Below are 18,688 nucleotides of genomic sequence, written 5' to 3'. Positions count from 1 at the left end.
AAGAAATAAATAGTCAACTAAAGAAATATCTGAATATATATATAACATAATCAGATCTTTGATATTGTAAAGAGATAGTGACAACACACACAAACACCACACAACAGTATTATTAGCCACCAACATTACTCACAACAACCATAAAAGAAGAGACAAATACCCAAACACACACACACACATATATATATACATATATCGTGCTTTTATGTTTATTTATGCCTCTTGCAACCAAAGAATTCGCATCCGTCCATCAAATCTAGTACGACTTTCTTCAATTAATTCATTGCGAAGCGTCACGGCATCCTGAAATAGACGTTCTGCCGCTCCACGTTCTCCTGCATTACTCCGGTCCTGAATACGCACAACGCAAAAGTCTAGCACACACCGAAGTATAATAAGCAGTGATTCCCAACACTCAAACTCCGGCTCCACGTGGTGTTCTACGTTATCTGCTATAAACTTCTCCATATCTTGACGTATTTCCTGCACCAATGTAAATACTCTTGTCCATAATTCTAATGTATATCCATCTGCATATAATGATCGCTCTCTCGATCCTGCTACTCCTGTATTGCTACTACTACTACTACTACCATTATTATTATTTCCACCACTGGCCCCTATCATGAACTCATTCTCATTTCGTACACCATTGTTATTATTATTATTATTATTATCTTCATTACCATAACGTCTTCCTGTGGCAATGGTACGTAAATACACAGCCATACCCGTAAACACTTCCATCTTTTCTTGTTGTGGGTGACGTTCAGTGGGTGGAGTTGTGAGAACACCCGTGCGTTCAAGAAGACGCCGCACATCACTCCAACGCATATCTAATGCCTCCACCGTACACTGTTCTTTACTACGACCAGAAGAAGAGGATGAATGCTGTTGTGATACCAAAGCACTGTTACTATCTGTTTTCTCAGTTCCTGCCTCAATAGCTCCACGAACACCCTCAGACAGTTCCCCTTCCTCACCTTGCATACCTCGTACAGTGGCATCTTGTTGTTGTTGTGCTTGCTCTGCCACACTGCTACTACTGCTATTATTCTCATCTTCTTTTGATGATGATGTATTGTTATTATTCTTATTATTAGTATTCGCTGAGGCACGCACAGACATGGGATATGACTTGAACAATCCCCGATCATCAAAACACACACGAATAGGACTCCATGGATCACGTGCACTAATATATCGTCCCACCACTCGACTATCGGCGACTAATTCTACTTTACGCCATAATGCCCGATATGCCTCATCCTGTGCGGCGCTAGAACCACGAATGGCGTATCGCAATAATCGCTGCGCATCCGAGTCTCGTGAAGTGTTATTACTACTATACTTCACCATATCCATAAGATGCGCCATGAGATCTGCGGTGTAGAGTACACCACTGTAAGAAAGCATCGTGAGAAGTGAGAGAAACAAACGCCGCTCAGAAACAGGTCGGGTGTCGTGAAAGTCAATATCCACCGCCCGCTCCGCAGCGGCGAGAAATACAGAACACACATCCGAATCTTCAAAATCCGTAAATTTCACCTTCGTTTCATCCATATCAACTGGTGGTCTTTTCATAACAGAGGCAACAAATGGAACACGCATCTGCAGCGAAGGAATATCCATCGCTGGGTGATCATTCTCTACAAGTTCCCATAAAAAGTTATGTACCTCCTCCAGCAGTAGTTCAGCAGAATGGGTGGCATGTAAATAACGTCGATACACAGATGGACTGAGGCTTGCCCGCAATGGCCGCAAGTTATCACGATAACGCTTAATTTGTTCACTTAACAGTCGATCTACGCGTTGTGGGGCCAATCGTTCAATCTCTTCCGCGGCGAGGTGATTGTACAATTCCACCAATTGTCGACGTCTGGCTTCTCGCCACTCATGCGGCATTGCGGCACTGTGATCAAAGACAGTGTGTAGTGTTTCCACGGCGGCGATATCCGGCCGTGCCCCCAACGCGGTGAGTTCATCAAAGAGTAAAAAGACATCATCTACTTGTATCTTCTCATAGCGGGCCGCACGGGTGAGCATCACATTCATCGTATCCACATCCACCTTCACTCCACGCAGTTTCATCTCCTTGTAATATATTAACATCTCCGGCAGGGACTGACAGGCACGCAGGGCCCCATTATAGGCGTAGGCGAGATTACGTCGGGAGTACTGCAGCCAATCCCGCGGAGTGCGTGGCTCTAATCCAATCGACCAGCGCTTTGCCGGCCAATGTCTGCGGGCGGCGATATCACTACTGTAACTATCGGACCAATTGGGATTAAAGTGGGCGGGATCCCACGCCGTGCGGGGAATAGCCGGCGCAAACAGGAATGGATTACGACGTAACATATTGGTAGAGGAAATGGGATTATATTTACAAAACCTTGTGGTGTGGTGTGGTGTGGTGTGTGGGGTTTATTCGCAAAGGATTATAGTAATAGAAATAGTAATAATAATAATAATAATAATAAAAAGAAAAAATAAATGTATCCTTGTACTCTTTTCTTTTATTGATCTTGTTTTAGCTATATTCCCCTGCAACTTCCCCCTTCTATGATTGTAATGTATGTATGTATATTAGTTTCTTTGTTTACCGTTATTTCACTGTATGTGTGTTTTTCCTTTCTTTCTTTCTTTCGTGTTATTCTTCTGTTATCAGTGTGTCTTTTCCCACCTTTCCCTTTTCACTTCCTACAGCTACGTGATGTCGTTAGAAAAAATAAAATAAAGAAGAAAAATAAAAAAAAGGAGAGCAATATTTTACCCATTACGCTTATAATACCAAGTAAAGACAATGAACTGGTGTTGTTGACAGGAAACGTTATTAATATATTGATAGTAATAACCGATTCCGTTTGACTCTTTTCAAGTGTGTTGGACAGGAAAATAAAGGACTAAGGTCATTGCAAACACGCACAGACACACAATATAATACTTACACTTTTATATATATTTGCCGGTATCTGCCGATGAGAAAGAAAGAAAATGAAAAAAAAAAGGACACACATATTTGCATCAACTATAGGCACCACAAAGATAATGTCAACGAGAAATAGAAAAATAGAAAATCAAATGAAAGAAAAGAAAAAGAAAAAAAAATGAGAAGTAAATTAATTAAAAAAGGAAAAAAAAAAACCATTCCCCCGCTCAGCGAAAAGAGAAAAATATGTTTCACAATATCAACGTAGTATATTTTTCTCCTTGTTTGTTTTTTCTTTTCCACAACCCAGATAGAGCTACACATATTCTCCACGTATATGTCTAGACTACCATTCTAGTGTCAACATTTTAAATTGAATATAAATCCACAATAGGAGTAATCCGCTGTATTTTTTTTTTCCGAGTGCTACTACTGCCTATTAGCGACAGAAAACAAACCATTTTTTTTCTTCTCTTTCCATCCTATGCTTCTTTTTCTGAAAGCAAGTAAGTAATAGTAAAAAAAGAGAGAACCTCGTCTCACTCACATGTCCAAGGTGAAAAAACGAAACAAGGAACGAAAAACAGAGAGAGAGAGAGAGAGAGAGAGAGACCAAAAACAAAAGAAAAACATAATAATCAAAACAAGATAAAAAAAGAGCGAATTACTTCTTTCTTTCTCTCTCTACACTTATACACACACAAATATATATTGCCCTAATTTGATACCACTCCAGCTGTGCGGCGGAGATACATATTCGCCTCTCCTGGAACTCCCATACGTGCAAGTAACAGAGATTCCTGTGCGGCTTCTTCTTCATTTAATGTACTGCGATAATTAGATCCCGGTTTCTGCATCTGCGCAAGTGTGTGTAAAACACGTGCAGCCGCAACAGAATCCATCACACCAGTGAATGGTACGTGTTGTTGTCGTCCAGTTGCCGCTGATGCTATACGAGCTGTACCAATTATTTCATCCTCTGCGGAATCCCATTCATCCGGCATTTTGGCAATTTCCACCGTGCCATCTCCACCAACAATCGTAATAAGCCGAGAGGCGGCATGCACAGAAATAGACCGTACAGGACCACCACACTGTACATTGTAACACCCCAGTAAACCAACAGGCCGCAGTGCCAACACATACAATAAACCGCCATTATCACACGTCGCTGTAGCCATTTCTCCATTCGCCATATACATCCCTGTTACAGTGTGACGTGCCGTAAAGATGCGATCACACTGTGTTTCAGCAAGAAGAATTGCAAACACATCCCGACCACGTGCTACAAGTGCGACTTCGCTATTAGCAGCGAGTGCTGTTGTGCGTGTAAAGCAGGAACCCGGCAGTAATACACGTGCCTCCACATCTTCAAACGTCACACTGCTGCGAACACGGAGTTCATGCTCTAATCCCGGTGTTGTATGCACGATGAGTGACTCCCGTGCATTTCCCATTCCACTTAACATCCAATCACGACTGCATGGCTGTATAATACACCATGTAATAGTGCGTGAGAAGAAGGCACTCTTGTCAAATGTCTGCGGTTTTAAATGAAGTCCCTGTCGTTTCCACACATACACCACACCATCTTTGCCACATGTGACAAATCCCATGTTCGCCGTCATATCCTCAAAGCGACGCCGCCGTTTCTCAGAGACTGTACTTCTATGAACCCCAAATCCATTTCCATCCTCTTCAGCAGCACCACTATTATTATCATTATTATTATTATTGTTCAAATCATTTTCGTCTGCCCCACTGCAAATAGCACTCACCGCCACCACCGCCGAATCATGGGCAACAAATCCAAACACATAACTGTGTTCAGAGAAAACATCCACACGGCCGTCAGTCGATCCCACCACCCCGCGAAGAAAAACATTGTCATTAGACGACTGCGCCACTTCCCCCGTCATCGGCACAGCCGCTGTCTTGTCACCCATTGCCCGAGAGGCGGCGGAGGGGATAGACACAGCGGGCACGCAGCACATATAACAAATATCTAATGGAATTAGTGAGGCACAGGATGCTTTGGAGTATTTGCATCCACGTAGATTTTTCATCGCCTTTAATCGACGAATTTCTCTGGGTCCTGTTACTTCACTCTTTAAATCAAAAAATACCACCTGACGATTTTCCAAAACACATACAACAGCATCTGCACGTTCTCCACAGAGAGCGAAAAGTGGCGATCGCGTGGTATCGCATTTACCGTCGAGAAGCTGCGTTTCTTCTCTTTCGTTTGGAGAAAATTGTTGACTCGAGTTTACTTCACGTCCTTCTCGTCGTGATTGTGTTTGTGACGATAATGGAAGGGGGGAAAAAAGTGTGGTGAAGGATGCAAACATCACTTCATCTTCGATAGGAAGAAAAAGTGAACTCCACGTTCTTGACGTATTATTCCTCTCACTGAATGGGTCCATCTTTCCCTTTTTCTATTAAACACGTACTTGGGCTTATACTATTATTTATTTATTTTTCCTTTTACGCTGATATGCTTACCAGTACCTTTTTCTTTTCCTTTCTTTACTTATGTATTTTTCTCCTTCTCACTCTCTTGTAATCCAAAAGGGAATGATTAGGCAACCACAACTTAACTCAGTTGTTTTTATACTCCTGTCAATCGTCTGTAGACCTTAGCGTAATCCAAAAATGACGGAAGAGGATACAAAGAAAAAAAAAATGAAAAAAGAAATAAATATGACAGGGATACGAAAAAGAAGAAAACAAACAAACAACAACAGAAAAACAAATAAAAAGCTAAGGAATGAATTCATCCCGTTTTTACATCATAGCAAAAAAAAAAAAAAAACAAAAACATGAGAAAACAAAGAATACAAAATAAAATACAAATATCAAAAATAAACTCTTTTACACTATATGTCTCCCTCCCATTTTTTTTTTCAATCCGTTCCATCAATCATCGAGGATGTATATCATCTGGTGCCTTTTCAAAGTTCTCTTTTCGCAATATCATTGATGGAGAGTACTTCGCATTAGTCGATAATGTTGTTCTACTTGTTGACAAACCGTCTTTCTCTTTCCCCATCATTTTCTCTGCAGTTCCCTTCATTGGGGTAACAGTGAAGTCATTAAGTGAATTCATACCTCTACTGGTGTTATGGGTATTGTAGTTCCTGCTCTCATTAACGATACTGGTATCGGCAGTAGTTGTTCCTGTTGTTGCTCTAGTGGTATTCTGACTTCTAGCGGGCGTTGATACAAGATTTGATCGTACCCCACGTGGTGAATGTGAATGTTGTATGGGATGCGTATTACTAGACAAGTCTACCACATTTAATTGACGAAGTTGAGATTGAGATTGAGATTGTTGTTGTTGTAGTCGCTCTAATCGTAGTTCCAGTGATCTCTCCTTTTCCCGTTCCACCATCAACTCACGCGTGTGTTGCCCCTCCTGAGGTCACATTCTCTCTTCCTTTTGACGTACATGTTCATCTCTCTTTCTTAATTTCTCTTGCAATTCCCGCTGCATGGCCTGCGATTGCTCAATCACTTTGGCGAGCTGCTGAATATCATCAAAGCACTTTTGTAGTTCATAACGTAGTGTTACATTCTCTTTGGCGAGCGCCGCCAATGGCAGTTTCTCACTATCACTATTATTATGTATTTGTTGGACACTTCTATTCAAAGGATCATTAAGTAAAGTATTCTCATATCGCTGTGATGGGGCTATAATGGATTTTGTGTGTGTTCCTCCTTGATTGAGAAGTTTCTCTTCTCGTTGGGCTTGTAGTGCGGCATCACGTTCATGCACGGCGAACTCAAGTGTGGCTCGCACTCTCTGATGTTCAATCTCCAGCAATACCGCAAGATCCGTAAGTTGTTGTTCTATAGAACTCTCATCATTATTATGCTTATTACTCTTGTTTTTGTTATTGTCATTACTGTTGTGATCGCTGTTGTTAAGGGAATGCACTAACGCCCGTACGCGTTGCTCTTCCACACCACTATTACCAAGACTATTGATACTACTACTAATAATACCACTTCCTGTATTAGAACGATGGAGGATAAGATGCGGCAGTAATGCTTTCCCCCATATATTTAATGTTGCCGATGGAGTTTCTGTTTCATTTATAATAGCAGCTCCCACGTCACTTGTGTTGAGAACACGACGACATAATTTATTCACTACATTCTCAATACTCTGCAGACGGTCACGTTGTTGTTGGGCAACACTTGTAGCCGTATCCACCTGCCGTATTAGACGTTTCTTCTCATTTCGCAATAACTCTGTCCCCCGCTTAGGGAGAATTAGATCATTCTCAGCAGATCTTGTTTCTGTGATGGGAATCGCAAGCGTAACACTCTTAACTTGGCTACGATTACGATAAGGTGTACGGGATATGGAAACTCCACTCCCTTCTTCTTCTTGTTGCTCTGGCGATGATGATGACAGTAATAATGGTGATGAGGATGAGGATGCATTACTTTCGAAAAGGTTATCAAGATATGTGTCATGACGAGGAACAGATGTCTCCGTAGACTTAGCTGAACTACGATGTAACCGTTGTTTTCGCTGCTTTTGTGCTTCTTCGTTTTCTTGTATAGAAGAAGAGCGTACATCATGTTGTTGTGTATTTATTCTTTTTCTTCTTATCGGCATCATCATTTCCGCTTCCAACTGTTCTACGCGTTTCTCCAGTTCATATCGCTGCAGCAGTCAACCATCACGCTCACTGCGGAGAAGCGCCTCCTTCAACGTACACTCACGCTCTGCATTACTTCTTGCCACTTCTGCCTTTTCAAGTTCCACTTTTACCGCCCGTCGTAGAGCGTCAATCATTTCTTCCCTCATCTTCACATCATCCCCCTCTAATATATACTGATGTTCTTTTTCTTTTTCTTCTTGTTCTTGAGGAAATGGTATTGTGTGAGGATTGCATTGTATGGGATTTGGCTCTTGAGGCCCCGTCGTCGTGTTAATGTGTTTCACTACGGCGTGTAAGAGAAGTGCCATAAACATATGACGACTCGGTGGAGATCCTCGAATAACAATATATTCGTTATTGTACTCAATAGAAACTTCAGCCCCGTTGGCCATTGAAAATCTTCCAGGGCGAAATACACCTCACAAGGCACGTATTAAACCTGGTGAGGAAAGTCTAACACTATCGATAAGAGTTTCCGATGCCATTTTAGACTGTAATGACAATTCATTCACTTGAGTCCATTGTTCTTTTTCTTGTTTTTGTTTTTGTTGTTCTCGCTGCTCATGATTAAGGTAAAGAAGATATTTAGCTCGAAGCATCTTGTTCTCCTTCTCAAGCATCTTGATATGAGCCGCAGCGATACCCATACCTGCTAATGCATTCTTGTTCCTATCATGCATATTCTCATTATTATTCTTTTCATCGTCATTCTTCTCGTTTTTATTGTTATTCTCTCCATGTTTTAGTTGTAGTTTTTTCGCTAACTCACGCTGGAGTTCGTCAACCTGCACAGCAAGACGTGTTTTCCCTTCAATCACAGTACGCAACTCCTGCTCTAGAGCATAACGATCAACCCCAATCTCTGTATCCACTTACGCAGAACACAAGAGAGATAAAGCTACTGTTACAGTTTGCGCGACAGATAGGCTACAGGAATACAGAAAAATTCATAATTATAAAGAAAAAAAGATGAGAAAGAAAGAAAGAAAGAAAGAAAGAAAGAAAGAAAGAAAGAAAGAAAAAAGGGCGAGCATACCTGAGAAACAACATTTTCTGTTTGAGTAAGAACCATGACACACACACACACACACACACACGAAAAAAAAAAAACAAATGAGATACCATACATGTATTTATACCTTCATTTGAAGAGGCAATGCCACAACGTGTATTGCCTTTCTACATGATAATAATGATTATTATCATCATCTATTTTTAAGTCATCTTTTTCTTCTTCTTCCTTGTTAACACCACCTCGGTGATGCTTATTTATATCAGAAGGCATAGAAACATACAATCAAGCATCTTGTTACACAATAACAAAATCAATCGCTCATTGCTGTTCTTTTGCTTCTCCAATATCGTTTTTTTTCGGTTCCATGTTTTTACCTGCCCACCTATCCCTTGCTTCGTTTGCTTTCTACCCATCTTTTGTTTTATTTTGTTTTGCGTACAGTGAGCAAAAAAAAAAAAAAATCCACAACGGATCAATATCGCTACGTACGTGTGGATGCATAAACGAATATATATATATATATATATATATATATATATATATATATATATATATATATATATTCCCGCTTTGTTATTCTTTTTTTTTTATTGTTGTTTGAGTTAATTATAGATTTGCTTCAAATGATGATCCTGGTGTAATTTCACCACGAAGATTGCGCGGCATTTCTTTACGCACTTGTGCCGCTGAAAGACCCTTTCCAAAGAGATACATTAACTTTACTTCCGCCGCCGCACTTGTCATACGTAAGTAAATGAGATGCGGTGATATGGCACGCATTCGACGGTGTTCGGCTGCAGAAAGACTTCCACACGGTTCCCGCACTGTTACACACGTTACAATATCACGATCGTTTGCAACCTCTGCGAGTTGATGGAGAAGCATGGAGTACCTACTCTTTAATGAACCCACACCTGCAATCTCCAGCACCACTGCATCCATTAATGGCTTACGGGGGCGTTTCGTTGTTGCTGCAGCAGCGTCTGTGGTGATGATTGTATTGGTTTGGGGTGTCTTTTCCTTTTTTTCATTTTCACTGGTTGTATTATCCACAGTAGTAGTATTAGTAGTATCAGTCTTATTAATACCCTTTTCCTTTGTCTTTTCCGCTGGTATATCTCTGTCTGTTAAGAGTAGCTGCGTTAACACATTCACATCACAGTCGGGGTGTAACACAAACACCACCACCCGACCGCGCATGTTTGAACTCACACTAAGCGGTCCAGACGTTTGTGGCAATAATAAGTGTTCCCGCAATTTAAATCCTGTTGCCTCAATCACACCGAGTGCAGGATAGTTTGGACTGCAGAAAGCTCCAAAGGAGTGGTGAAGTTTAAAACAACAATTACCACGCAATAGAGCATCATTGAAAAAGACACATACTTCACGAATGGCAGGATTTGATGCAAGCATGAGACTAATCATAAGATTACGCCGTGCATCACTGTATGGTTCCACCAATGGCACCATAGATCCAGTAAGAATAACCGGTTTTGCAAGGTTGTGTAACAAGAAGCTTAGTGCACTGGCGGTGTAATGCATCGTATCTGTACCATGCAAGACAAGAAATCCATCATAGGCGTCATAATGACGGGCGACATCTGCGGCAATACGAACATAGTCACGTCCATCCATGTTACTACTATCGAGAAGTTCATCATACTCCACCACATCAAATGGGGCAACTTCAGGGCGCCGCTGTAATTCTCCCATATTTCGCACAACTTGTGTTAGATAACCTTTACGGGGAGAAAGGGCCCCACTCGCACTGCGGGTCATGCCAATGGTACCACCAACGTACAAGACGAGGACACGACGGTCACGTCGAGGGAACAAATCATCGCTGTGGTAATAGTAATTGCAGCTGCTACTACTATTGTTGTTATCATCATTAGATGCAGAAGGAGCACCAGCAACAGAGGTACAACTCCGGTCTTCGTTATAGGATACGAATATAATAGGATTTCGTCGATGCACTTCTGGCCGGGTCTGAGAGATTTGTCTTGTGTTATCCATATCAGTTTCCCCCAACACCCCACTCTCGTTTCCTTTCTGTTTATACGTGTGGTATGTGTTTTTATGCGCGTGTGCTGAAGCATTACAAAAAAAAAAAAAGAACGAGAAAACATACAATAGAAGAATACATGCATAAATACAGAATGCAAAAAACAAAAAACAAAAAAAAACAAAGAGACATGAAAGGGAGAAAAACAGAGAGAGGAAAAACAAGGGGAGCCAATATACATTCCCCCCACTCCACCTCTCTCTCTCTTACTACTATTTTTTTTTCTTTCTTTATTTTTTCGATGAATTAAAATAAAAATAATCATAATCAAAAAACCACGGTGTATATGTGGAATCCCATCTTGTGATCCAGCCACAAAGAGCACTTAGTCGAACAGACCGAAGCCCATATCGTCATCTTCTTCTTCCTCCTCCTTCTCCTCCTTCTTGGCAGCGGGGGCCCCCGCACCTCCAGCCGCAGGAGCCGCAGCCGCACCGCCAGCAGCGGGAGCACCACAACCGCCGAACGCGATGTTCGACAGCACGTCGTTGATGTTGACGCTCTCGAGAATAGCGGCGTAGGCGCCGGCCATTCCTTTGCTCACCTCCACGCCGGCGGCCTTCGTGACGGCCAGCAGGCTGGACGCATCGCACTTGCCGCTGTCGGCCAGGAGGAAGGCGGCGTAGGTGCAGGCGAGTTGCTGGTTCGACATTTTGGTATAGCGGAAAAAAAAAATGGATAGCGAAGCGAATAAGATTCCCACTATTAGTAAACAAAGAGAAAAGAAAAGAAAAGAGAAGAAAAATAATATAAGTCACAGTAAAAAAAAAAAATAGTAGAAATAAGATAGAAAGCAGAGGAAAAGAGTCTGTTTGGGTGGGGAAGAAAAGAGAAAAAGAAAAAAGAAACAATAATTTTGTAACGGGTCCCCCCTTCTGTATCCTTCACATATATCCCTCCACAAACACACACGAGCACTGATTTAAGAGGTCTAATATCAAGCGATAGAAGGAAGAAATAATAGAAAGTATGTGGATTATTAGACATTCAAAAAAAAAAAAAAACATGCTTATATTAACGTATCGATGTTTTTCTAACTTACTATCGTCCAAGCTGGAGACGGTTTCGCCTCCAATACTTCTGCTGCCTCACCCGGGGTAAAACGAAGAGTGTAGCGCCACGCATGTAGGTAAATACCTTGAGAAAAAAGAGAATCATAATTATCCTCTTCATCCCCATCAGCCTCTGCCTTGTATAAAGTTGAATCCTCACATTCAAGGGGCATAGAAGTCTTACTCAACACTGTCCCTTTTGATTCTAACGTGGAAATATGACGGATATATTTGGTATCACCTCGAATAGGATGCCCTAAAGAAGCTAAATGTACACGTACTTGATGTGTACGACCTGTTAAAAGAAGACATTCTACCACAGATTCATCACAGTCAACATCATACACTACAAGCCGAACAAATGTTATAGCTCGTTTCATACTTTGCTTCAATGTAGATAGACGCTCCTCCATGGCAGAGTTATCAGTTCCTTCATCATTTTTCACTGCTACTGATCGTTCACCAACAGTTAATCTCCGCATACGTTCATGTTTAGCTTCTAGTGCGGTCGCATCACGATGAATACCACGTTTTTTACCAGTCACAAAATTCTTCGTAATATCTCCGCCTTCAGTTTTGCTTTGATCTCTTTTTTCTGCTTCAACTGCCATTTCCTTTTCTTTCATCCACGACTCTGTCATCTTTGCATCAGGACACCAATAAAGGCTCTTGTGATACGAAACACACCCTATAGGACGATCCACACATAACCAGTACACAGTGTCATCATAGTCCACAGAAACTAAAGAGGATGGTGGTTTCACCTGAGTACAGTGATGTTGTTCTTGCGCTAGTTTCATTACATCAAAACGTCCATGTACTCGGGCAAAATAATGTTTAGTACACCCTATTTTTGTTTCAATCTCTTCTGCTGCTGTCGTTGTTCTTGGTGCAGTAGTATTAGTAGTAGTAGTAGTAGTAGTAGTAAGACTGATATCATCGTAGATATCACCTTTCTGTGCCACTAGCTCTGCCGTTATACGGGCACTAACGGAATCCAAACCAAATACTAACACACCACTTGTTGCGGCATCCAGACGATGCACAACAAAGGCTTTTAACCTCCTTGTATCGTGTTCTTTTTTCAATAGTGAATGTAACTCTTCCCATGCATCTCGGCTAACATATTTAGCCCCTATCCAGACACGTATCAGCTCAAAATCATACTCTTTATGACGTATAGACATGAGTACAACACCATCTTCATGTTCAATTTCAGATTTATCTAACTCTACGGCATGGTAACGATGGGCATCAACACCACCAAAAATATCTTCCATTATTGATGTCACAGAGTTTTTGCGATTCCGACCAGAAGGATGTACAGGTAACCCATGGGGTTTAGAAACTACAAGAAGTCGTCTTGGTGGTGTTCCACGGGGTATGTGATCATAACGAAGAATATGAAGTGGCTCATCAAATGGCATTGGAGCCTCACGTCGGAGTACTTGGTGTAGTACAATATCCTTCTGTCGCAGAACCAATTGTTGTTGCTGTAAAAGCAATTCTACCATTTCCTCATTTATCATAATATCCCGCTCATTCCCTGTACTGCCTACACTTGCATTGGTCCCTTCCCCACGCAGACGGCGTAGTTCTGCGCTGTAGGCCTCTCCTGCGGCGCGACACTCCGCCTCCCGGCCGTGCAGCCACAACAGACCGCTGCGCAGTTCCTCAATGTACGCTGGAACAGTCATGCGGAGGTCCAAACTGGCGCGTGGTCTCTCACTGTTGTTCTTGTTGCTGTTGGTGAGAGGCGGGACGTATGCGAACTCGCGTGCCACAACGTGAAGAAGTGGGCGTCCAATCCACCGTCCCTTCGCCGGGGCGCGGAAGGTGAAGGGATACGGCGCCACCGCCAACACACGCCGGCCATTACTACCACTACCATTCTCACTATTTGTATTATTAGTATTCATATTAATATCGGTAGTATTCGTACTCTTTAAACTATTCGTGGACGGTGGGAGGAGGAGAACGGGATGACGGTCGCCGGGGGCGGGCGCGTCATTGGCCTTCTCCTGCATAGGAGAACACGGCAGGTGTTACTCAAAAAGAAAAAAAAACTAAAAAAAAAGAGAGAAAAAAGTGAAGAAGAACAGAAGTTAGAAAAAGAAAATAAAAAGCAGAAATAATAGTCAGGCTTGAGCTATTTCGTTTTTGTCTCAAAACACACAGATATAAATACAAACAAAAGAAGATTGAGAGGATCTCTTTTCTCTCTCTCTCTGTGGGGTGGGTGGGTTCACTAGTCCAAGTTGTTCTGCATGTATGGATCACCATTCTTTTGCTTTACAGGGATAGGAATTGCCAGAGCAAAAGTATCACTGAAAATCAAAAAGTAATGAATACTGCAGCTCCAGAATACCGTATGCCAATTTGGTACAAGAATAGTTTAATTATTCTATTAGAAAAAAAGGGTAGATATGAGGGTGCCTCAAAAACAAAAATTACAGGTAAAAGCGTTTCGGAGAAAAAAAAAAAAACATAGTCAAAATAAAGGGAAAATAAGAAACAAAAAAGAAGAAAGCTACTGCCCGAAAGGTATACATATCAATCATAATAGCAGATAATAAATAAAAAGAACAAAACCCACTCTATTAGCTAGATGAATAGAGAAAAAAAAATGTGAGTATTCCTATACTTGCACCACACCACAAACAGCCGTTTTTCAAGCTGTTTTCCTCTGAATACATCAAATTATATATTTTTAACAACGACTTTTATCACCATATAGCATTACTTTTGCTTTGCTTGCATCATTTTTTCCACGTGCCATTGTAAGAGCAATACCACCACATCCGATACAATTACCAAAGCACTCAGTAGACTCAGTGAAGCTATCACGTGTACATTCAACTTACACTGAAGTGTCTCTCCATCATAATGATAGGCTATCGTATTGCCACATTCAGGCGACATTCCACAGCGGTTGAGGCTTGTAAAAAGTACTTCTTTACCCGTACAAGTTTTTTTCGACCCACACCCCCTTTCCTCAGAATGTAAAAGCGACTTCGGCGTACGTAAAAGAGCTGAGCTTTCTGATTCCAATAGCAAAACGGGTAAACCTCGGGCTGGCATATCACCCACGGGATTACGTGTAACAGTTATTCTGGATTCCTGCAGAAAAAGAGCTCCCACGACGACGCGTGGAATTTCCCATTCTTGAGCCCCACGCTGGAGTGCCTCGCTAACAGAGCCTGAGCTCCATATTCGCAGGAAACCATCCTTATCGACCAACTTGTTAAGATCAATGCAAAATATTTTGGCCCAAGAGTTACTGTTTGCTCTAAGGCGATTGTTGCACCTCTGTACTTCAATCGTTAGGATGGGGAGATTGTTCTGCAGACTAAGGGGAATTGCACACGACATGTGTTCCTCAGGACCTTCCACAAATACACAGGCGCCTGCGTCATGGAGAGATAAACCGGCACCGGATTCCGTCGAACCATCGCTAATCCAACCGCTAATGGCGCGTAGCACTTCACGTGGAAAGAGAACACGGGAAACCGCTCTGTTTGTGCTGATCACTGCCGTAAGTACAGTGAGGAGGGTACGACCATTAATCTCACTCACAATAGTGGAGACAAGCGCACCACAGAGATACAGTTTAACCGGGAATTGCAGTCCAAGAGCGCTGGAGGTCATCTGCTCAAGAGCTACTTGGTGAATTGTACAGGAGAGGAATGGCTCAAAGTCCGGAAAAGTAATAGTGGTTGCAGTGGACTGAACCATTTTAAGTGAGGAGGGAATAATAAGAAATGTGGTGAACTCTGATGTACAGCATGGTGAAGCAACAGCGAGTCCGACCACATACGTATATCCATCATCATTATCATTATAATCATCATTACTACTATCAAGGTCACCATTATAACCATAATCACCATCGCAACTGTAATTCATACATTTTTGAATAATAGTAAAACGGGTGTCACCTGACGTGAGTTCATTATTGGGGATACGAAGAACACCAGGTGGGTATTGAGTTTTAATGTACATCATACGATACCTTGCACGACCAAAACCCGAAGGACACAAATGTTCTTCTACAACAGAAGACACCACACCTGTGCTCACACAAAATATTTGCTCTCTTGAGACTAAAGAGTCATTAAGTACTGATAGTTTGTATACTGCCTTTATCACAGGAGTGCTATCCGCAGAATATGCTGTCGCTTGTGAAATAGCACCAAAAAGGATCAATAGCAGAAGTCCCCAATTAAGAAGAAAAGTCCCAACATGTGAGACTACATTCAATGCTCCTTTCCCTCTCATCTCCATATCCTATATTCAAGCACTACCACTGACCTTTAACAGTTCAAAGGAAAAGGGGTTAAATAATGTTCACATTTATACGCGTTTTATACATCAATAGGGAGAATAAAATAAAAATGAAGAAAAACGCAAAAAAAAAAAATGAATAAATAAATAATAATAGAACGTCATATCTCGTTATACCTTTACTTCATTTCATACACATATGAGTCTCTTTAATGCAATGTGTGCCTGTGCAGAACTTCGACAAATTGATTGTTTTTTCCTTCTTGTCATACATACTCACACATACTCACTATCAAAGAGGCTTAAATTAATACGACACAGCCTGAAAGAAAACAGGTGAAGATAAATCTTCAGGTTGTTATTTTTCCCCCACTCATTGGCACAGTAACAATAAACAAATAGAAAGGTAGAGAAGAAAATCATCGAACTAGGAAATATACTCAATTACTAAATAATAGTAATAATAATAATAATAATAATAATAATAATAATAATAATAATAATAATAATAATAATACTTACAACAACGTCAAGAGTGAAAGAATAAAAAAAATCAAAAACAACAACAAATAACGCTATACATCCTTCCACTCCTCTTCATCATCTAGAATCTTGTTATTTTTTTAGGGGAAAGAGCTAACCTAAACCCCCTCTTTCTTTTTTATATTATTTTACGCGTATTTTAGCCATCAGAGACAGAAGCTTCATGTACTGGAGTTACTTCGTCTGTCCATTCACCCTGGGCGACATCTTGCAGGGAGAAAAGCCGCACGGTTGTCTTGGCCACTTCCAGATCTCGTTTCAGCAATAGTATTTCACTCTTCTGCTGCAACAGCATGCGATCTTTCTCTGCTATTTCGTCCTTTAAGAGGGCAATCGTCTTCTCCGCTCTTGATACCGTCTTTCCTACCGCCGCGGTGGCTCTTCTCCTCGCATGTACTGTATCCCTATTCATATCCTTATTTTCATCCTCCTTCTCCATTTCCTCCACTTCTTCTACCGCCACCACTTCCTCTTCTTCCTCTTCTTCCGCACCAGCCGCAGTACCATTGGTATGAACAGCAGCAACATTAGTAGTAGTAGTAGTAGTAATAATAATACCCGCATTATCATTATCATTATCATTATCATTATCCTCCTCCGTTGTGTTGTGTGGAACGGCCACTGTGTATGGTCGGCGCAGTGCGGGAATATTCACCAGTCACCGGCCAAACACAAATGAGACCGGCACCGTCACGCGATTATTCCGCGTTCCCGCAGTTGCACCGCGTAATCGTCGCGCCGTCGTCGGGCCTCGAGGCGTTTTTCCCCCGCGGCGAGTTGCTCGTGCACGTCGATGCATCCAAAGAGGAAAAGGGGCGTACTGGCGGCTCGACTGGCACCGGCATATCCATTATAATCACCAGCCATGTAAAGATCTCCCGACATCTCCACATCTTTTTCTTTTTCTTTCTCAGTAAATCGCTTTCCATGAGGGAAGTTCGCATCCTGCAGTGCGAGTGTCTGATTGATGTAAACATCAGGTCTGCCTTGTATACACTGCTCTTCCGTAACGTTATGGGCAGACTGACAACGTTGCATTCTTTCTCCATTGCGGACATTACATTTCTCCTGGGATGTGGCTACAGGCGGGGATGCTGATAAATACGATGAATTAACACCGCGTGGTTCTCGCCTCACTTGCGGCTTTTGTAGCTGTGGGGAGAACTCGGCATTCTCGATCTCACTGCGTGATTGACTTTTTCTGTTATCACTATCAGGTGGAGCTCCCATCAGGCCTGTACTTACGGGTGGTTCTGTTGATGTACAGCTTTCGAGAAACCTACGATGTTCATCAAGACGTGCACGATGGCGTGCAATCACATCATCCACACTCATTTTTCTTTTTTTGTTTGGCCGTTCACTTGCGTAGATAATGTACAAAGGTGTACATGTTTGTTTGATGGCAATAGAAATTCTTAGTTCCCCAATTATATATATATATATATATATAATCTCCTTCGGTGTATGTCTGTCTGTTGCACAGGAATCGTGAAGTTATAAGAGGGTGAAAAATAAAAGAAATTCTCTTTGGCACTGTCTTTGAAGGAACAGCAACAAACTAATAGAAGAGAAAGAACAAGAAACCAACATCATATATATATGAAACAGTTAGTACAGAATCTCAGACCAGGTAACAGTCAAAGCAAGAACATAAAAAACACGATTGTTTCTTTTTTTCTTTTGTGAGTCAATGGAGGTAACAAAGAGAAAGGAATACACTTCTTTTAAAATACTTTCACATGATTCGGCCTTGAATATCCGCAAGGAAAATATGTATTAATAAGAAACACACATATAATAAACAGCATCAGTCGATGCTACTTACCAAAGCAAGGTATCTCACACATTACAGTAAACGCACCAATACATATATATATATATATATATATATATATATATATATATATATATATATATATATTTCACTTTACCCAAAAAGCTGAAATATGACTCCATCAAATCAAGAGTAGCAATAAAATGATAAAAGAAAGAATTTTTTGAGACATGTATTCACGTCCGCACAGTCACAAGGAGTGAAACCAACGATATCCGAAAATAGCAACTTCGAGACCAGGTGTAAACTGCGTTAAAAAACATTTTCTTTTCATCATTCCCAAACACACA

At 41.4% G+C, this 18,688-nt stretch overlaps 9 protein-coding genes across 9 annotated transcripts; all 9 read right to left on the bottom strand.

The window, feature by feature from the left end:
* Nucleotides 1-213: 213 nt before the first annotated feature.
* On the bottom strand, nucleotides 214-2,358 carry LSM04_009728 (uncharacterized protein; the record flags this gene model as incomplete). Its single annotated transcript, XM_067332036.1, has 1 exon — nucleotides 214-2,358. The coding sequence occupies one exon, from the start codon at nucleotides 2,356-2,358 to the stop codon at nucleotides 214-216; it is 2,145 nt and encodes a 714-aa protein (XP_067194445.1).
* Nucleotides 2,359-3,645: 1,287 nt separating this feature from the next.
* On the bottom strand, nucleotides 3,646-5,355 carry LSM04_003807 (uncharacterized protein; the record flags this gene model as incomplete). Its single annotated transcript, XM_067332025.1, has 1 exon — nucleotides 3,646-5,355. The coding sequence occupies one exon, from the start codon at nucleotides 5,353-5,355 to the stop codon at nucleotides 3,646-3,648; it is 1,710 nt and encodes a 569-aa protein (XP_067194321.1).
* A 497-nt stretch (nucleotides 5,356-5,852) lies between these two features.
* Nucleotides 5,853-6,323, bottom strand: LSM04_004497 (uncharacterized protein; the record flags this gene model as incomplete). The annotated part of the gene is made up of 1 exon (XM_067332014.1): nucleotides 5,853-6,323. The coding sequence occupies one exon, from the start codon at nucleotides 6,321-6,323 to the stop codon at nucleotides 5,853-5,855; it is 471 nt and encodes a 156-aa protein (XP_067194336.1).
* Nucleotides 6,324-6,353: 30 nt separating this feature from the next.
* On the bottom strand, nucleotides 6,354-7,997 carry LSM04_004547 (uncharacterized protein; the record flags this gene model as incomplete). The annotated part of the gene is made up of 2 exons (XM_067332003.1): nucleotides 6,354-7,570; nucleotides 7,622-7,997. 2 exons carry the CDS (start codon nucleotides 7,995-7,997, stop codon nucleotides 6,354-6,356), a joined length of 1,593 nt encoding a protein of 530 aa, XP_067194339.1.
* Nucleotides 7,998-8,024: 27 nt separating this feature from the next.
* On the bottom strand, nucleotides 8,025-8,890 carry LSM04_009386 (uncharacterized protein; the record flags this gene model as incomplete). Its single annotated transcript, XM_067331992.1, has 2 exons — nucleotides 8,025-8,467; nucleotides 8,860-8,890. The coding sequence occupies 2 exons, from the start codon at nucleotides 8,888-8,890 to the stop codon at nucleotides 8,025-8,027; spliced, it is 474 nt and encodes a 157-aa protein (XP_067194436.1).
* Nucleotides 8,891-9,226: 336 nt separating this feature from the next.
* On the bottom strand, nucleotides 9,227-10,636 carry LSM04_005540 (L-asparaginase; the record flags this gene model as incomplete). The annotated part of the gene is made up of 1 exon (XM_067331980.1): nucleotides 9,227-10,636. One exon carries the CDS (start codon nucleotides 10,634-10,636, stop codon nucleotides 9,227-9,229), a length of 1,410 nt encoding a protein of 469 aa, XP_067194361.1.
* A 374-nt stretch (nucleotides 10,637-11,010) lies between these two features.
* On the bottom strand, nucleotides 11,011-13,764 carry LSM04_007482 (Pseudouridine synthase; the record flags this gene model as incomplete). Its single annotated transcript, XM_067331969.1, has 2 exons — nucleotides 11,011-11,325; nucleotides 11,728-13,764. 2 exons carry the CDS (start codon nucleotides 13,762-13,764, stop codon nucleotides 11,011-11,013), a joined length of 2,352 nt encoding a protein of 783 aa, XP_067194403.1.
* A 712-nt stretch (nucleotides 13,765-14,476) lies between these two features.
* Nucleotides 14,477-16,021, bottom strand: LSM04_004402 (uncharacterized protein; the record flags this gene model as incomplete). The annotated part of the gene is made up of 1 exon (XM_067331958.1): nucleotides 14,477-16,021. One exon carries the CDS (start codon nucleotides 16,019-16,021, stop codon nucleotides 14,477-14,479), a length of 1,545 nt encoding a protein of 514 aa, XP_067194335.1.
* Nucleotides 16,022-16,703: 682 nt separating this feature from the next.
* Nucleotides 16,704-17,899, bottom strand: LSM04_005264 (uncharacterized protein; the record flags this gene model as incomplete). The annotated part of the gene is made up of 2 exons (XM_067331947.1): nucleotides 16,704-17,159; nucleotides 17,288-17,899. The coding sequence occupies 2 exons, from the start codon at nucleotides 17,897-17,899 to the stop codon at nucleotides 16,704-16,706; spliced, it is 1,068 nt and encodes a 355-aa protein (XP_067194352.1).
* Nucleotides 17,900-18,688: the final 789 nt, after the last annotated feature.

The sequence above is a fragment of the Trypanosoma melophagium genome, assembly GCF_022059095.1.
Source record: "Trypanosoma melophagium isolate St. Kilda chromosome Unknown ctg12segment0, whole genome shotgun sequence".
NCBI classification, from domain to species: Eukaryota; Euglenozoa; class Kinetoplastea; order Trypanosomatida; family Trypanosomatidae; genus Trypanosoma; species Trypanosoma melophagium.
This window is presented reverse-complemented; position numbering and strand designations above follow the sequence as displayed.